Source organism: Euprymna scolopes, chromosome 31 (genome assembly GCF_053919585.1).
Source record: "Euprymna scolopes isolate OS-2025 chromosome 31, ASM5391958v1, whole genome shotgun sequence".
NCBI lineage: Eukaryota > Metazoa > Mollusca > Cephalopoda > Sepiida > Sepiolidae > Euprymna > Euprymna scolopes.
Genome location: NC_136512.1, coordinates 73,333,505 through 73,350,827, shown reverse-complemented (window position 1 = coordinate 73,350,827; position 17,323 = coordinate 73,333,505). Strand labels below are relative to the sequence as shown.

General features: G+C 32.5%; 1 protein-coding gene across 1 annotated transcript in view; it reads right to left on the bottom strand.

Moving 5' to 3' along the window:
* LOC145255817 (aromatic-L-amino-acid decarboxylase-like) overlaps positions 1 to 17,323 on the bottom strand; it is a 122,578-nt gene that overhangs the window by 55,530 nt on the left and 49,725 nt on the right. The window contains exons 4-6 of the mRNA XM_080114522.1: positions 9,869 to 9,933; positions 6,153 to 6,287; positions 2,763 to 2,873 (exon numbers count right to left, since the gene is read on the bottom strand). Coding sequence (XP_079970648.1) covers positions 2,763 to 2,873; positions 6,153 to 6,287; positions 9,869 to 9,933 — 311 coding nt within the window. The remainder of the gene's footprint in view (positions 1 to 2,762; positions 2,874 to 6,152; positions 6,288 to 9,868; positions 9,934 to 17,323) is intronic.

Genomic DNA, 17,323 nt, shown 5'->3' with positions numbered 1-17,323 from the left:
CATAGCCATTAAAATACCAAATACTACATAGCCATTAAAATACCAAATACTACATAGCCATTAAAATTTCCTCTCTACTAATATTAACAAATAGATTCAAAATACGATCCCGAGCAACGCCGGGTAGCGCCGCTAGTAATTAATAATATGCCCGTTTGAATAAAATAAAGATTTGAGTTCGAAATTGGATACCTGACTTTTACAAAAGAAATGCCGGAGATCGTATTGGGCGGGAAACGGTTTTTAATAACATCCCAAAATCAGAACAGCCATCCGAATAATCCAAATATCACGTGATTATTCATTTTTAATTGAAACTGTGGCTTTTATACAAGTGATTGATACGGTACTTGTGCATCTTTTTTTTAACATAGGCATCACTACTTATCAAGGCCCAGGGACCACTCGAGGATAAGGATTAAAGAGTGTACAGTAGTCGATTGAACAATATAGTAATTGTCAGTGATGGAAATTCATAAAATTTGTTAACTTAAGGGGAACGGCTTAACAAAAACTTGTTTACATTGGACTTGAAAACAACCATATTATAGCCAGCTGGAAAGCAGGAAAACGGAAGACAGTTCCACAGGTGTGCAGTTCTAAGAAAGAAGCTTTGTTCATGGAATCTACGTCTAGGTTTAGGTACAGATAAAGAGTGGGATGGGGGAATTATTGATAGTGTTTTCAGCTAGACGAGTGTTTCTTGTGAAAGTTTGGCAAGGGGAACCACAGATTGAAGCTCAGTCGACCACTTTCCATGAAAATAACGATAAAGCCAAGACAAACTCGCTACATCTCTTCTGTGAGAAAGAGGTTGCAGAGAAGAGAAAAGGACATCTCCTACGAGGCTACGAAGTCTATTTTGAACTCTATCAAGGCAGGATAAGTCCTTTCTAGCAGCTCCTGCCCAGATGTGGCAACAGTACTCCATCCTTGGACGATGTAAGCGTGCTGAAATAATAACGTTATTATTTAGAAAGCCATTCTTAACATGAGGAGGGGAGGGTGTTTTCTAACTGTTCTGTACTTTCACTCGACCATTTAATCAACAAAAGTTTCGTAAAAATCAAATTTAACTCGAAAATACAAAATAGCGCGGTAAAATAGATGCACAAGCAACATTTTGTTCCACTTCTTCTTCGTCAGATTGTAAACGTCAAATGGAACTTATCTGCGGTGGGGGGTATTTAGCTCTCTCCCACGGTAAGAATTGTGACAAAAGGGTCGGAAGGTAGGATTAAATAGCCCCCCCCACACCTTCTGAAGAGGAGAACTCTGATTTGTACTATATAAAAATGTTTGGACAGCCTCGTCCGTATTCCCCGGTAGGGACGCCTCAGGCGAATAACAAGAAACTGACTCCTTCTAGAAGGGTTGTAACGTTACGTGGTTACAAACAAAAAAAAAGGAAAGAAATAAATAAAAATCTAGGTCGGTATTGTTTCTTTCTTTTAACAAAATCATTTATTACCGATACTCTCTCATCTCTCGCTTACCACATGTCCATCTATTGGTTGCGTTTCTCTTTCTTCTGACCGCATGATAGGCACAGCTGGCCCATTCTCACCTTCACTTCACACGTCTGTCTCCTTTTGCGTCGACTTTTATTACCGCGATCACGTGATGTCCATAGTTTCCTTTTTTTGTGTCAGCTTGCACGCACACTTCCTAATTTGCATACGAATTCAAATACTGCTCCTGATGCTCATACAATCACTTGCCATTCATCCTTCGGCTGCTAGTGATATTTTCACACTCGCTCATATGCGCTCTGTAACAAGATGAGAAAATACAGCCTGGTGTAGCAGGGCGTGCTCGCGCGTAAACAAATATCGAATCGTTTCGAAATGATGTCACACCAAGGAAAAAGAAAAAACTATAAAGAGAAATGGATGACGTCACAGTCGTAACGAGAAGTCACGCGTGGCGGGAGAAAGAGAAAACAATGTCGTTACAAAACAAAAAAAAAGCGAGTCGAGTTATTATTTGTCCTATGTTTCTTGCGACATACTCTGGTACAACGTGTTGGGTCCTGAAATATCTACATGTTAACGCATGTGTAAACGTGGGTAACGTTACACTGGGAGGTGGACCTCCTAGAACTGCACAGGACCAACATCATAATACAATCACCAGGAAAATGCAATTTCAGATATGACCTAGATTTTATTGACACAGGGGTCGGAAAGAGATCGAAGAGTTAGCGCCTTCTGAGGGGTTGCACTCTGATCTGCAAAAAAAAAAAAAAAAAAAAAAAGAAATGCTGGGCAACCACGTCGGCATTTCCCTATAGAGACGCCTCAGGCGATCCGAAATAAACTAACCCCTTGCCAAAGGTGAGAAGGTAAAGCCTGGGAGAGTGGACCAGCTAGAACTAGACAGGACCAACATCATAATGCAGTCAACGGAAAAAGTGCCATTTCAGAAATTGCAAGGACTCGGTTAATTGTGATGCTAAGTAAACAAGCCCTCAAGCGCGCATTTGACACGTACAGGCAGATGGCTGTAGTATCCGAGTAGGGCAGATGTACGCGCACCTGCCGGTCTCCAAGTGCTATGGGAGTTCTTCTTAATTTATTCATGGTCGTTGTTTATTAATGAAGTGATGTATGATTAAAACTGATTTAAAATGTACAAAAAAGAGTTTGTTTTTATAACCCAGCTAATTGTAACCCCTTCTCTGTCTTACAAAATGGACTTTTCTTCTTATAGTACGTTTAAATTATTGAAATAGTTTTCGTATACTTTTTATTTTGACTTACCTCTATCGAAGCTTCCAGCGTGTGACCTCGTAAAGAATACTTATCGTCAACTTCGAGTTCCCGTAATTTGATTAAACTAATTATACCTGCCTTTTCAACGCAAGAATGTGCCTAGACAAAAAAAGAAAAAAGAAGAAAAGAAGAATTAAGCATGAAATAAAATTAAAATTAATATAAATAAAAATAAAATGAACTAATATTTCAATGAACTCTTACATTAATATATGTTAATAGAAACACACACTATAATATATATATATATATATATATATATATATACACACATATATATATGTATGTATATATATACATATATATGTGTGTGTGTGTGTGTGTGTGTGTGTGTGTGTGTGTGTGTGTAGCTCAATGTATGTTAAATATAACAACAGATTTTTATTTTATTTTTTTTACAGAATAACAGTATAGCTACATTCCATGATCCAAATATTTATATGTCATGCTGAAACGGATCTGAGGAATACAAACACAAAAAAGTCGACACAAACATAATAATAACTGATTGTTTCTGCATAACGAAACGGATATGTAAAAGTGTACCGAAATTTAAAAAAGCTGAAGATGTTTTGCGGGAAAAATAAATATTTGGATCTTGGAATATATATATATATATATATATATATATATATATATATATATATATATATATATATATATATATATATATATATATATATCATCGTCATCGGCGGTCACTCGTATCCGAGTAAGACTGTCCTCCGTTGTGGCTTCTGTGGGTCCTCAGGTGAGCATAGAGCCCAATCCTAGACCCAATTTGTCTTGTGCAATTTAGGCAGATAAAGGTAGTGGTGGTGGGGTGGGGTTGGGTGTGTCTGGTTGATAATTTGTCTTTTCTGTGCTTGCGCTTATCCTCAGCAGCTTGATTAGGTCACTATTATAAAGCGCAGCACCTTAGTGGACAGCGCTCTTCCATGCCAACCTGCTCCCAGCCACGTCCTCCCATGTCTCAAGGTCCATGTGAAACCGCTTTAGATTTACTTTGATGTTGTCCTTATACCTCATCTTTTGGCCACCCATTGTTGGTGACTACTCCCTTATTTAAATATATATATATATATATATATATATATATATATATATATGTATGTATATATATATGTATATATATATGTAAATATATATATATATGAAAACATCATATATATATACATATATATATACATACATATATATATATATATTTAAATAAGGGAGTAGTCACCAACAATGTGTATTTTTTAACATTATTTTATTATTCCGTGTCTTGGTCTTTCATTGGGAATTATGTTTGAAAATAATTTCTGACGAGGACGCTTCACAGAACGTCTGAAACGCGTAAAAACGATTTCAATGACTTAAAAACATTATTACAATGATCCAAACTACACATTGTTGGTGACTACTCCCTTATTTAAATATACATCTTTCTTTCGTTGGAATTTCTTAACCCATTTTATTTAAATATATATATATATATATATATATATATATATATATATATATATATATATATATATATATATATATATATATGTGTATATATAATTTTTTGAGTGCATACATACACATATATTAAATAAAAGATGAGAAATAAAAGTTACATTGAACTTTATAACATCATTAGGTCAATAGAAAAGAAAAGAGAAACCTGTTAAGGCCATGGCATTTCGAGGATAAATGCTTCTCCCCATCAGAAGACAAAACGAGCATTGTACAAAATACAAAGTATAAATAAAAGCTTAAGAACTTTTAGATTAGAAATGTAGAATTTATTTATTAAAAACCTAAACAGGTTTCTCTTTTTCTTTTCTAATATTGAATAATAAAAAAAGTGTATTAATGTAAAAAAAAAAAAGAATATTTACGTGCGATAAAAACGTTCGTTCAGTTTCTGACAATCTAGATTTTCATTATTCGACTTAAATTGTATCTATTGTCATGAACTTATAATTTAATTCAATATCTTAACCGTTAGTTTATGTATGTAAGCAGTTCCGACTACGAACGGAGAAAGCCAAATAAAGTTCCGATGAGTCTATACGAACCGAATTAAGTCAACTTTACAAATTAAATCTAAAACTTAGTTTGAGGTTAGGGTAAGGGTTAGTTTAAGATTAATGTAAAAAAAACAAACAAACAAAAAACAAAAAAAAAAACAACAAATTAAACAGTTCGGTTTGTATTGTGTAGATTGTATGCTCTTTAACTTTGTCAGGTCTCGGCAGTGTTCGTTGAAACTCGGAATTGAAAACGTAAATACTGATTTTTTTGTTGATACCTAAAAAGTACCAATCTTTAAAAGATAGATAACCTAAATCATTCAGATCCGATCGATTTTTGGTATTTATTAGAAAATTTACTTAGCGTATGTTATCATTTCCGAGTGTTGCGGGCCAAGATATAAATACCCTAACTCGCTACAAAAGAAAATAATGAAACGAATGGAAAGAGGGAAACAAAAACCCAATTGGTGGATAAAATAAACGTGTCGTTTATTTTATGTTGAAGAATGAATGTTTTAGGTGTAACACGTGTTCATATCCATCTGTGGAAAAAGGCATGAGCAATGTAGTGGAAATGGGAATGACAGTCCAGCGTGTTGACAAAGAAAAAGATAGAGGGTTGACATCAGTAAAGCTGCGCGATATGTTAGCAGTCAGCTACGCGAAGGTATTCTCAGGCACAAGTTGTATATATATATAGAGAGAGAAAGAGTGAGAATGTCAATCCAGTTCATAGAGAGAGAAAACGTGTAAAGTGTACGTACTGTTTGTTGGCTTTTCGCCCCACATGGTAGCAGGTGGCGTGAGACGCGCGGCCGCGCGCGTGCCCCGAAAGGGCGCGCGGTTGGTCCGTCGACCGTGCAGGTTGGAAGCTGGTCCGAAAAGAAAGAAGCTGCTTATCGCTCTTGCTTTTATAGTTGTTTCCGGTGGTCTTTTGCGCATGTGTGGATTTCCTTTGAAAGGGGAAGTGACGTTACCCATGTGTGCGTACGTGTGCGCCTATGTGAGTGCATGTGTGTACGTTAGCGTGTGTGTGTATACACGTGAATGTGAGTGTATATACGCGAACGTGAATATATGTATGTATGTATGTATGTGGACGTGCGCGCGTATGTTTGTGCGCGCGTATGTATATGACAAGAAATATGACTTGAAAGGTGAACGCGTGTTTTTGTTCGAGACTAGAAAAGGCTCGCGCACGAGTTTCTCCAAACACTTCATTCACCGACCTAACCTACAGTCCAAAATATGAGATTAAATCCAAATACAAAATTGTAACACGCCACATTAAATTATACAAATAAATCTCTACATTTATACAATTAACAATTGCATGAATACTTCCGGTTGAAAAATCTATGACTCTTACCAATTTAGAAGAATATCCGACTAGTTTTGTCAAGAGTGTACCATCTTCCACGAAAGGGTAAGATCCTTTGAGCTTTTGGAGAGCAACGTGTCTCGCCGCCAACATTGTAACCAAAACACAATCACTGGCTGAACCCTGCACAAATAAATGAAACGAAATAAACGGATGCCGTGGCTATATCTGTATACTAGCTGTGCATACGCCATTTTGGAAACAAGGAAAATAACTCCAAATAATTCAAACGTGCGAGATTTTAGAAAGCCATTCTTAACACGGGAGACAAGTAAAATTTGTTAAAATTATTTTTTTTTATAAAAATAAAACTAGTTGATCATTTTATGTGATTTTTGGAATACGATATTTTCTTTTCGTCACGGGCACGTACATAATACATGTTTTTCTTAATTTTTGTTAGGAAGAATTCTGGATAGTGATTCAAAAGAGAAACTAAAAAAGCAAATTATATTATGTATATATATATATACATCTCGCAATGGTACTTTTATGCTTTCTTGTAGCCAGGTGAGAATAAGGATGCTTTTCGTGACCTTGTAAGATAACATGCAACTGCTGTTGTGTGTGTATGTGTGTGTGTGTGTGTGTGTGTGTGTGTGTGTGTGTGCGTGTGTGCGTGCGTATAATATGTATACAAACTGTATATACCTGGTGGAGGGTTTAATCACATACTATTAAGGATACACTTTTTTAAAAAAACATTTTCAAGTTTAATTCAATTTTTACAGTATCTTTAATTTATTAGTTGTTGTCCTAAGTTATTACAATTTTCCTAAAAGTTGATTTTTGGAAGCATAAAATCCATCCATCTTCATCTATGAAATTACAGCTGGGGAAATAAAATCCCATGCCTTAAAGGGAAATAATTCTAATATTAAATGAGAACATACTTCCGTTTTTTAACACAGCTCATATTGGTTATTAAAAATAAATTAAATGTAAAGTGAGGTGAGGCCCCGTGTTTTGACAAGTTTCTGGGTTTGACCTTTACTTCTGATCTGAAATGGAACACGTACATCAAGTCTGTTGCCAAGGTCGCTGGAAAGATGGTGGGATCCTTCTACCGCTCCAGAAGATATCTCACTACTGATGCAATTCTCTATCTATATAAAAGCAAGGTACGTCCAAGGATGGAATACTGTTGCCATATCTGGGCAGGAGCTGCTAAAAACAGCCTATCCTGCCTTGACAGAGTACAAAATAGACGTCGTGGCTTAGTGGGGGATGCCCTTTTCTCTACCCTGCAACCTCTCTCCCACAGAAGAGACGTTGCAAGCCTATCCTTGTTTTATCGTTATTTCCATGGCAGGTGCTCGTCTGAACTCCAATCTCTGGTCCCCCCTCGCCAATCTTTCACGAAAAACACCCGTCTAGCCGAATCCACTGTGAAAAATTTCCCCCTAAAATTGTAGGGTCTGCGTACGCGCCTGGTCCACATAGTACGGAAATAAAAAATTAAAAAATTAAAAAAAAAAAAACGTTTACAAGTGATTTATGAAAGTATGATAGGTTATGAAAAGGAAGGGTTATAAATAGATAGTTTCGAATTTGGGGGTATCAAAACCAAAGCAAAATATGATGAAAGTAAAAATAAAATAGATAAACCCCACAATTTATTATACCATACCTGTTCACACTGAAACACTTATCACAATATTCTGTGGATCTATATTAAAAAAACCTTGTTAAACTTTGTGACATATTTCCATTCTATGGAGGTCAGGCTCGAACGAACACCTCATAATTTTATTATACCATATTTCTTCAAACTGAAACATAATTATCAAAGTATACTTACACAGATAGATATGAAAATTCTTTATTAAAATTTGTGCCTATTTCCATTCTATGGAGGCCAGGCCGAACGCAGACCCCACAATTTTATTATACAATTCCTATTTAAGTTAAAACATACTTATCAAAGTATTCTTATGTACATCTATATCAAAAACACTTGTAAACATTTTTTTTTAATTTAAAATTTTTGTATTTCCTGCTTTGTGGACCAGGCGCGTACGCAGACCCCACAATTTTAATGAATCATCATTATGCCGGATCAAACATACCCATTCCTGTGTCTCGATACATCTTCTATCATTATATGTGATCAGTTTTCTATAATAGTCAACCATATAGGAGCCTATTCGTGACCAGACACACACACACAGCTTTATATATATATATATATATATATATATATATATATATATATATATATATATATATATATTTAGTAATGTGATTGATAATTTAAAAATCAAATTATAATTAAATTAAAAATCCGTTTCATTAGAAGGAACAACAACAAAATCAATTATTTGTACGATCGTTTCGGAAAACAATGTTTTTATTGTGGTAGATATCAAGTTACGGATATTAATTATTACATATAGTTTTTTATTAAACAAGGTTTCCTCATCAGCAAATATTGGAAAGGGTTTTTATCAAATGTAAAAGACACCATAAATAAACCTAGCATTAAAGTAAGGCAGACGTATATTTTAATTTTTCGCCTTTTGAAATCAGGAACTATGGTTAAAGTACTCATATAGATGCTTGCTATAGCTTTTCAGTTTATGAAAATCTCTCTCTCTCTCTCTCTCTCTCTCTATATATATATATATATATATAAAATATATATATATAATATATATATATAAGATATATATATATAAGATATATATATATATAAGATATATATATATATATATATATATATATATATATATATATATATATATATATATATAAGTTAGAAAAGCATTTCCTCCAAGGCATGAAAATTGTTAAACAAAATGTTTTTACTATAGGCTTTAAAAAATAAGGTACAAGATTCAATTTGAAATTTATTTATCTTCAAAGTGCACTTTTATAAATTTTACAAAGTAAGGTATAAAATTTAATTTAAATTGAATGAAAAAATTACCTTGGATTTATTGTAAGTAATGTACATTCTGTTGCACTTTAAAAAAATCATTGAAAATTTTATATCTATATCATTAATTGCTAGATGAAAGATAATGTTTTTAAATTGCAACAAAATGTGCAATAAAAATATAGGAGTGTGGTAATAAATTTTCTCAAATGCACTTGTGATGTTAGGCTGTGTAAAGTGTTAACTTGGATCAAAATCGCATGTATCTTCTTTCATCGGATTATTTCGATTATTAATTATGGATGCTTATCGAAGACATTTCGACACAAAACCTATCTAAGAACACTGTCAGGCACATAAAATGCGTTAGTGTGAAATTTCATAAAAATGGTTATAAAGTCGTATTTGCTGCGTTTTATTGATTTTTCTGTCCTTACCCCGAATTTATTTTAGCTATCCAGAAAAATATGAGCTTTATCAAAGCATATTTGTTGATTAAGTACATTTTTCTATTCCATGGAATCTCCACGAGCCCCGCTAGTAATTGAAGAAAAAAAAAAAAAAAAAAAAAAGAAGAACAGGAGATAACTTAGCAGTGCCTAAAAAAACAAGGCAAGGGAGGTAATTCATTATGGAAATTAAATACTGGAATTGTAGTTATGGATGCGTCTCCATTTGTTTCCTGCTAACAAATATTTTAGACTCAGTCTTCCGTTGTATGTGTGTGAGGAGTTGTGCGTTTTTGCATAGCTTAAGACCCAAGGACGAGACAGCTATAAAAAAAAAAAAAAAAAAAAAAAAATTGGGTGAAAACTGAATTACTAACCTGTATCACTCCGCCTCCTTTGCCTCCTTCGTGTAAGAACTGTTGTGGAAGACCAATCATTTTACCTAAGAAAAAACACAAAAACTGAACAAATAATGTTTTAATTGCATAAGAATATTCGATTGTACGGAGTGACATCTTAAAATGTCACCTATGGAATTGTTATTAAATTTTAAAATGTTTTCTGCAACCATATTTGGTAAAAATACAGGGTGGAACGATAAAATTGTCGCCCTAGAAAAACGACATGATTCCATTTCCGTTTGTTTCGTTGCAGACCATCTGGTGCAACAAGGTAACCGTTTTCTGCATATTTGGTATAAATAAACTTCAGACCTTAACTGACTGGACCACCAAGTTTCAGTCATGGATGTCCAACAGTCTTTGTTTTATCACCATTCACTGACATACTCTTCTTTTGGCACTGTTATGATTTGAGCTGTGATGATACTCTTCAGGTTAAAAATAATATAGAAATTGTTTTTTTTTTATAGACAATCTCTTTAAGATAACCTCACGCATAAAAGTTAAAATCTGGGGAGTATGAAACCTATTCTGAATCTCATCTTCTACTAAAGAGACGATCTTCAAAGTGTCCCCGCAGTAATTCTAGTGATTCATTTGACTCTACCAAAAGATTGCCTGCAAAGGCCACTGCACCCAATCATGCGGAATGGTTTGCAATATCATAATCATCGTATCGTATGAATCTGAACATTAAGTGAGGGACCATGAGAAGTTTGAAAATATGGAGACGTACAGACATATAGCCGTTTATATATTAGATTTAAGAAACGTAGAATAAGCTTGTTAAGAATTACACTTGCATTCAAGTAAGTTTACTTTAGTTTAGCATAAAGCACATGCGCAGTAAGGTTCGCAATATCTCAGTATAGAACTTTTTCCAATATCTAAAAAAATATTAAGCAATTACACATATACTGGCAGGGGGGGGGCACCCGATCTTGTCGTGGCGTAAAATACGCTTAAATATATTTTAATTCATGCAGATTACGTATTTATTATTACAGAACCAATTCTCTATTCAATATATATATATATATATATATATATATATATATATATATATATATATATATATATATATATATATATATATATATACACTTGTGCCCGATATTATTCATACCCCTCGGATCTTTGAGATTTCTATAAGAATATTGCTCAAACCAGAAGGTAGACAATATTAAAGGGATTTCAAACAATAAATCAAGCATAAGCATTTAATTTAAACTCAACAAATAAATAAATTATGCAAGTTTGAAACATTATACAAAGAAAAACAATAATGGCACTAGTTCAAAATTATTCATACCTCTCTTACTAATAGTCAATAGCATGCCCTTTATTCTTAATAACTGCCTGTAATCGTTTTGGATATTTATCAACACTGATTTTTGACCATTTTTCAATGCAGTAGTTCTCCAAATCCCTCAAATTTCTAGGTTTCCGCTTTTTAACCTCAGTTTTAAATATGTGCCAGAGGTTTTCGATAGGGTTCAGGTCGGGACTCTGGCTAGGCCATTCCAAAACATTAATTTGATTATCCTCAAACCATTTCTTGACTATTTTGGCAGTATGTTTTGGATCATTATCCTGTTGAAGGATCCAGTTTGGTCCTAAATGGAGCTTCTCCACATCCTGTCTAATGTTTTTCTGGAGTATCTCCAAATATTGCTCCTTCTTCATGGTTCCATCTATCTTGACCAAACTACCTGGACCACTAGCCAAAAAGGAGCCCCAAAACATTAGGCTACCACCACCATGTTTCACCGTGGGTATGGTGTTCTTTGGGTTGTAAGCTTCTCCTTTCTTCCTCCAAACGTAAGAAGCATCCATATGGCCAAACAATTCAATTTTTGTTTCGTCAGTCCACAAAATACTTGAGAAAATGGACTCTGGAGAATTCACATGGGTCCTAGCAAACTTTAGACGTGCTGCAAGGTGTTTTCCAGTGTGCAATGGAGTCCTTCTTGGTCTTCTTCCTTTCAGACCATTTTCATGCAGAGTCCTTTGCAATGTTTGCCTTGATATTTTTATGCCAGAAGACTCCAGATTTTCTAAAATGTCCTTAGTAGTGGTGGTTGGATTTGCATTAACACTTCTTACAGTATTCCTGGTGGCTCTAGCAGATAGTTTCCTTTTCCTTCCTCTACCAATCAAGTTGTTTGTTGTGTGGTGGCTCTGAAATTTTTTGATGATGCTCTGTACTGTTGCTGTAGGGACCTCAAATTTCTTGGAAATTGACTTGTAACCTAAACCATCCTTATGTGAATTCACAATTTTAGTCCTAAGATCATTACTAAGCTCTTTTTTCTTCCACATTCTAATAATTTTTATTCTTTTATTGGTTTTCAGTTGATATCATTTTAATTTCTGAAAAATGCAAAAAACGAAATGAAATTAATCAAAGGTTGTATAAAAGCATTCAAAATAAGAATCAAACAGGAAACAAACAGTCAGAAACTCGATTAATACTGAAAAAATAAGGGGGTATGATTATTTTTGAACATTGCAGATTTTATAAATAGCTGTATATTTCTTTTATTACAAGTATCCCGAGATTTTAAAATGACGAAAATGATCAGAAGAGGTTTATTAAGAATATGTATCAATATGGACGTAAACAATAAATTCTTACAAAGTTACACCTAATAAACTCAATTTTCAAGGGGGGGGTATGAATAATATCGGGCACAAGTGTATATATATATATATTTAGTGGTGGCATTGATGGTGGTGTTAGTATTATACAGATATAATCCTTATCGTCATGGCGTTTATTATTATTATTATTATTATTATTATTATTATTGTTATTATTATTATTATTATTATTATTATTATTATTATTATTATTATCGTTATTGTTTTTTACCATTATTATTATCAATACTATTATATTTTATTATTATTGTTATTATTTTATTATTGTTTTAGTAGTAGCATTGGTAGTAGTAGTACTATTATACAGATGTAATACTTATCTAATTATTATTATTAATTAATATTATTATTTATATTGTCATTAATATTATTATCAGCATTGTCATTAATATTATTATCGTTTTTTACACTAATATTATATTATTATTAAAATAGTCATTATTATCATGTTATTATTAACGCTACTATTATTATTGTTATGATTATTAGTAGTAATATTATATTTATTATTATTATTTTGATTATTATTTCTAAGGCTACTAATATTATTGGTATTATTATTATTATTATTATTATTTTATTATTATTATTATTAAAACCTTTTTATGTTACTACACTTTGTTAATATATGCAATATTTTCACAGATTAACTGAACTCTAAGATTTTGATCAAATATTATTATCATTACGTATATACGTTGGATTTTACTTTACATATTAGAATTATAAATTTCAGCATTATATGTTCGGAGCAAACAGGAGTAGGGCTTTTATTTTGCGTTTTCTCCCTTCTTTTTTCTTCCTTTCTTTCTTTTTTAACATTACTAGGCCTTTTCTTTCTTTCTTTTTTCTTTGATGCCTTTTAACTCTTAGCATGAACCTTGATCCATTTTTTGAATCGTGTCAAATCCCGTCTAGACATTTCATATTCAAGCTTAATAAGTTGGACGCTCCCTTTATTTCATTTTCTTTTTCTTCCCCCCCCTCACTCTCTTCAAGTTAAATTCTCCTACCACTTCCTTATTTGTAGAAGATAGAATTTAAATTTTGCAATTTTAGTAATAGTATATCCTTATAACATTTTCACTTGTGCTGACTTACAAATATAATCTTGGTAACAAAAACTGCATCTGATTCTTTTATTTAATTATTTTCATTTTCATTTAATTTAAATTTTATTTACCTGTCTACGGACATCTTTTGGTTTTTATTTACAAATTGATTGAAAACTTGAACTGAATTTTGAAACTGATATATGAAAATTTTTTTTACAGGATTGATATAAATCAAAGATTTGCCGGATATCCAATCAAACTAAAGAAAAAATGTAGAAATATGTATATATTGGATTGTTACCAGTTTCCTCGGATTTATTACAATACGCGTTGGATCTTTTTACCTGCTGAATACCAAGAAATTCCATTACAGGATTTAGCATGATCCACATTCAATCCCGGGCAACATCGAGTCTATCTGCTAGTGCATATATGTGTGTAAATATATGTATATAGACATATATATATGTGTATATATATGTGTATATATATGTATATATATATGCATATGTATATAGACATATATATATGTATATATATGTGTAAATGCATATATACATATACATATGCATATATACATATATACATATATATATATATATATATATATATATATATATATATATATATATATATATATATATTCTTTTATTTAATTATTTCCAGTTTCATTTAATTTTAAATTCATCTGATTTTCCTGTGTGCAGATATCCTTTGATTTTTATTCACAAATTGATTGAAAACTTGAACTGAATTTCGAAACTGATATATATATATAAAAAAAAAATACCGGATTGACATAATCAAAGATTTGCCGGATATCCAATTAAACTTAAAAAAAAACTGTGGAAATATGTATATATTGGATTGTTACCAGTTTCCTTGGATTTATTAGAATACGCGTTGGATCTTTTTATCTGCTGAATACCAAGAAATTCCATTACAGGATTTAGAATACACTTTCAATTTGAAGTTCAATATCCTTTTTTTGCAGCATCAATATCCAATTTCCCTTATTATATGTAACTAAAATGATTTTAAAACTTTAGAAACATTTAATTTAATTTTCTATGTTTATTACCTTTAGCAAACCTTTTATAATATTTGCTAATATTTTTCCTCCGAGGAGATGTATAAACATCGAAAACTCATGGGTTAAGGAAATATATTTTACTATACTGTATTCTTTGTCTTGCATACAATAAAATTTCTGTATTTGAAATTTAACTTTTTCAAATCACAAATTTTAAATTCATATATATATATATATATATATATATATATATATATATATATATATATATATATATATATATATATATATATATATGAGTCAAACTTCAACAATATATATACAGGGGTCAAACTTCAACGATTTGATCTTTGAAAACTCTACTCTACCAAACTCATCCGCTAATTTTGGGTCTAAACACTTGAAATTTTAGATGTAGGTTACTTGGATATGGATCAAACTTTTTAATTTGTATTTGGCTCCAAACAGTAAATGTTAAGGGGTCAAAATCGGGGCAAAAGTTAAAAAGAAATTGACCTCTGCGGCCTCTACCAAATTACTGAGCCAATTTTTGGTCTAAACATTTGAAATTTTACATAAAGTGTATTCAGACAAAAGGCAAGCTTTTAAATCAGTTTTTGGCCGAAAATTTGGCTGCCAACGGGTCAAGGTTCAAAAGATTTGACCTTTGCGGTCTCTAGCAAACTATTCAGCTAATTTTGGGTCTAAACATTTTAAATTATACATAAAAGGTATTTAGACACGCAGCAAGCTGTTTAATCAGTTTTTGGGTAAAAGTTTGGTTGCCAAGAGGTCAAAGTTGAAAGAGTTGACCTTAGCAGACTCTACCAAACTGCTCCACCAATTTTGTGTCTAAACACTGGAAATTTTAGATGCAGGTCACCTGGATATGAGTCAGACTTTTTAATATATATATAAACGCACATAAAGTTATGAACAGTACGGAGAGCTCAAGCAAAGTCGGGCTTAACTGCCAGTATATATATATATATATATATATATATATATATATATATATATATATATAACTGCCAGTATATATATATATATATATATATATATATATATATATATATATATATATATACTACTGATTAAAAAATTACTTGTATGCCATCAGCTAGAATCGAAACCAAAACATTTAGACCACCAGTCGCGTTCCCTACCGTATGAGCTAACCTGAGAAATGGGTAAGAAAGTAAACTAGATCAAGCTATGAATGAATTTGCGAATGCGTAAAACTAATAGAAATATTTTGGTAAGTTGAAATAAACATTATGTATTTCAACTTGTTGACATGTATTTGTAGTGATAGTCGTAATATTAGTATTAGTAGTAGCATAAATAATAGTTGTAGTGCTATAGATGAGTAGCAATAGCAGCAGTGTAAGAAGATGGCCAAATAAATAAATGACGTAAATAAAAAAGACACGCAGAAGACTAAATTAGTAATAGTAGCAGTAGTGCAAAGTAGATGGCCTACATAAGTAAATGACCTAAATAAAGAAGAAATGCATAATTTAAAAAAAATACCAAACCTTATAAAAACGTTAATATAGGATTCAGGGTTGAAAGTACACAGAAACCCTCATTCATTACCGATCAGATGACGTCATCCGTTATTGATGTCATATATTTGTGAATGGGGCGAGAAATGGGTGCAAAAAGATAATAGAAAGAGAAGGGTAGTAGTAGTAGTAGTAATAATATTATTCGTAGTAGAGGTATAGAAAGAGTAACAATAAGAGCAGCCTACGAAGATGACCAAATAAATGAATGACATAAATAAAAAAGACACGGAGAGGACTATAGTAGTAGTAATAGTAGTGGTAGTAGTGGTAGTAGTAGTTATAGTAGAAGTAGGCAGTAGTAGCACAATAAAAATTACATAAATAAAATGAAATAAGTAAACAAGAAACGGATTACTTAAAGATATAAAACCTTATATAAATGACAATAAAGAGTTCAGGATTGAAACTGCACAAAGATACACATCTATTAATGGCCAACACTAAATGAGCCTTTTAATCTAATGGCCATAACGCTAACCATTTTTCTAAGTGGGCCTTCTAGCATATATTGATGATTGCAACATCTTGTCAGACGAGTGCCACTCCCTCAGAGACTTAAAGTCCATAAGCCCAAATGCCTGAGGGATTATCTATACACAAATGATGTTACAGAGTCTTAGCTTTGTACGACAGCTAAGTCTCTCTCTCGGTTCAAAATGTTGAGATCCAGCAACAAGCAAGAGCAAGATAGCCAGCAACAAGTTAAACTGCAGACCAGCTTAATGCGGGTAGTGGTCTTCCGCTTTATGGTTTTTTAAATCAGAGATTTGCTTCTCCTAGAAAGGTTGCCTTCACCACAGCTTACGGGAGCCCTCTCCACCCCAATACACACACACACACACACACACACACACACACACACACACACACACACACACACACACACACACACACAAATATACACGGTGCTAGTTGGCTGTTGACTCAGAAAAAGTTCATTCGCCCTTTGGAAGGTCTTGTTTTTAATCCTTCAGGGAGACTAGCCGCCCTCCTCACCAAACAAGTCTAGCATATATTATGATCATTATAATACACATGATCATTGGACATGGAATTTTGTGTGTTATTTATATATAAATTAAGATTCGTTCGATAGGTCCACACACAT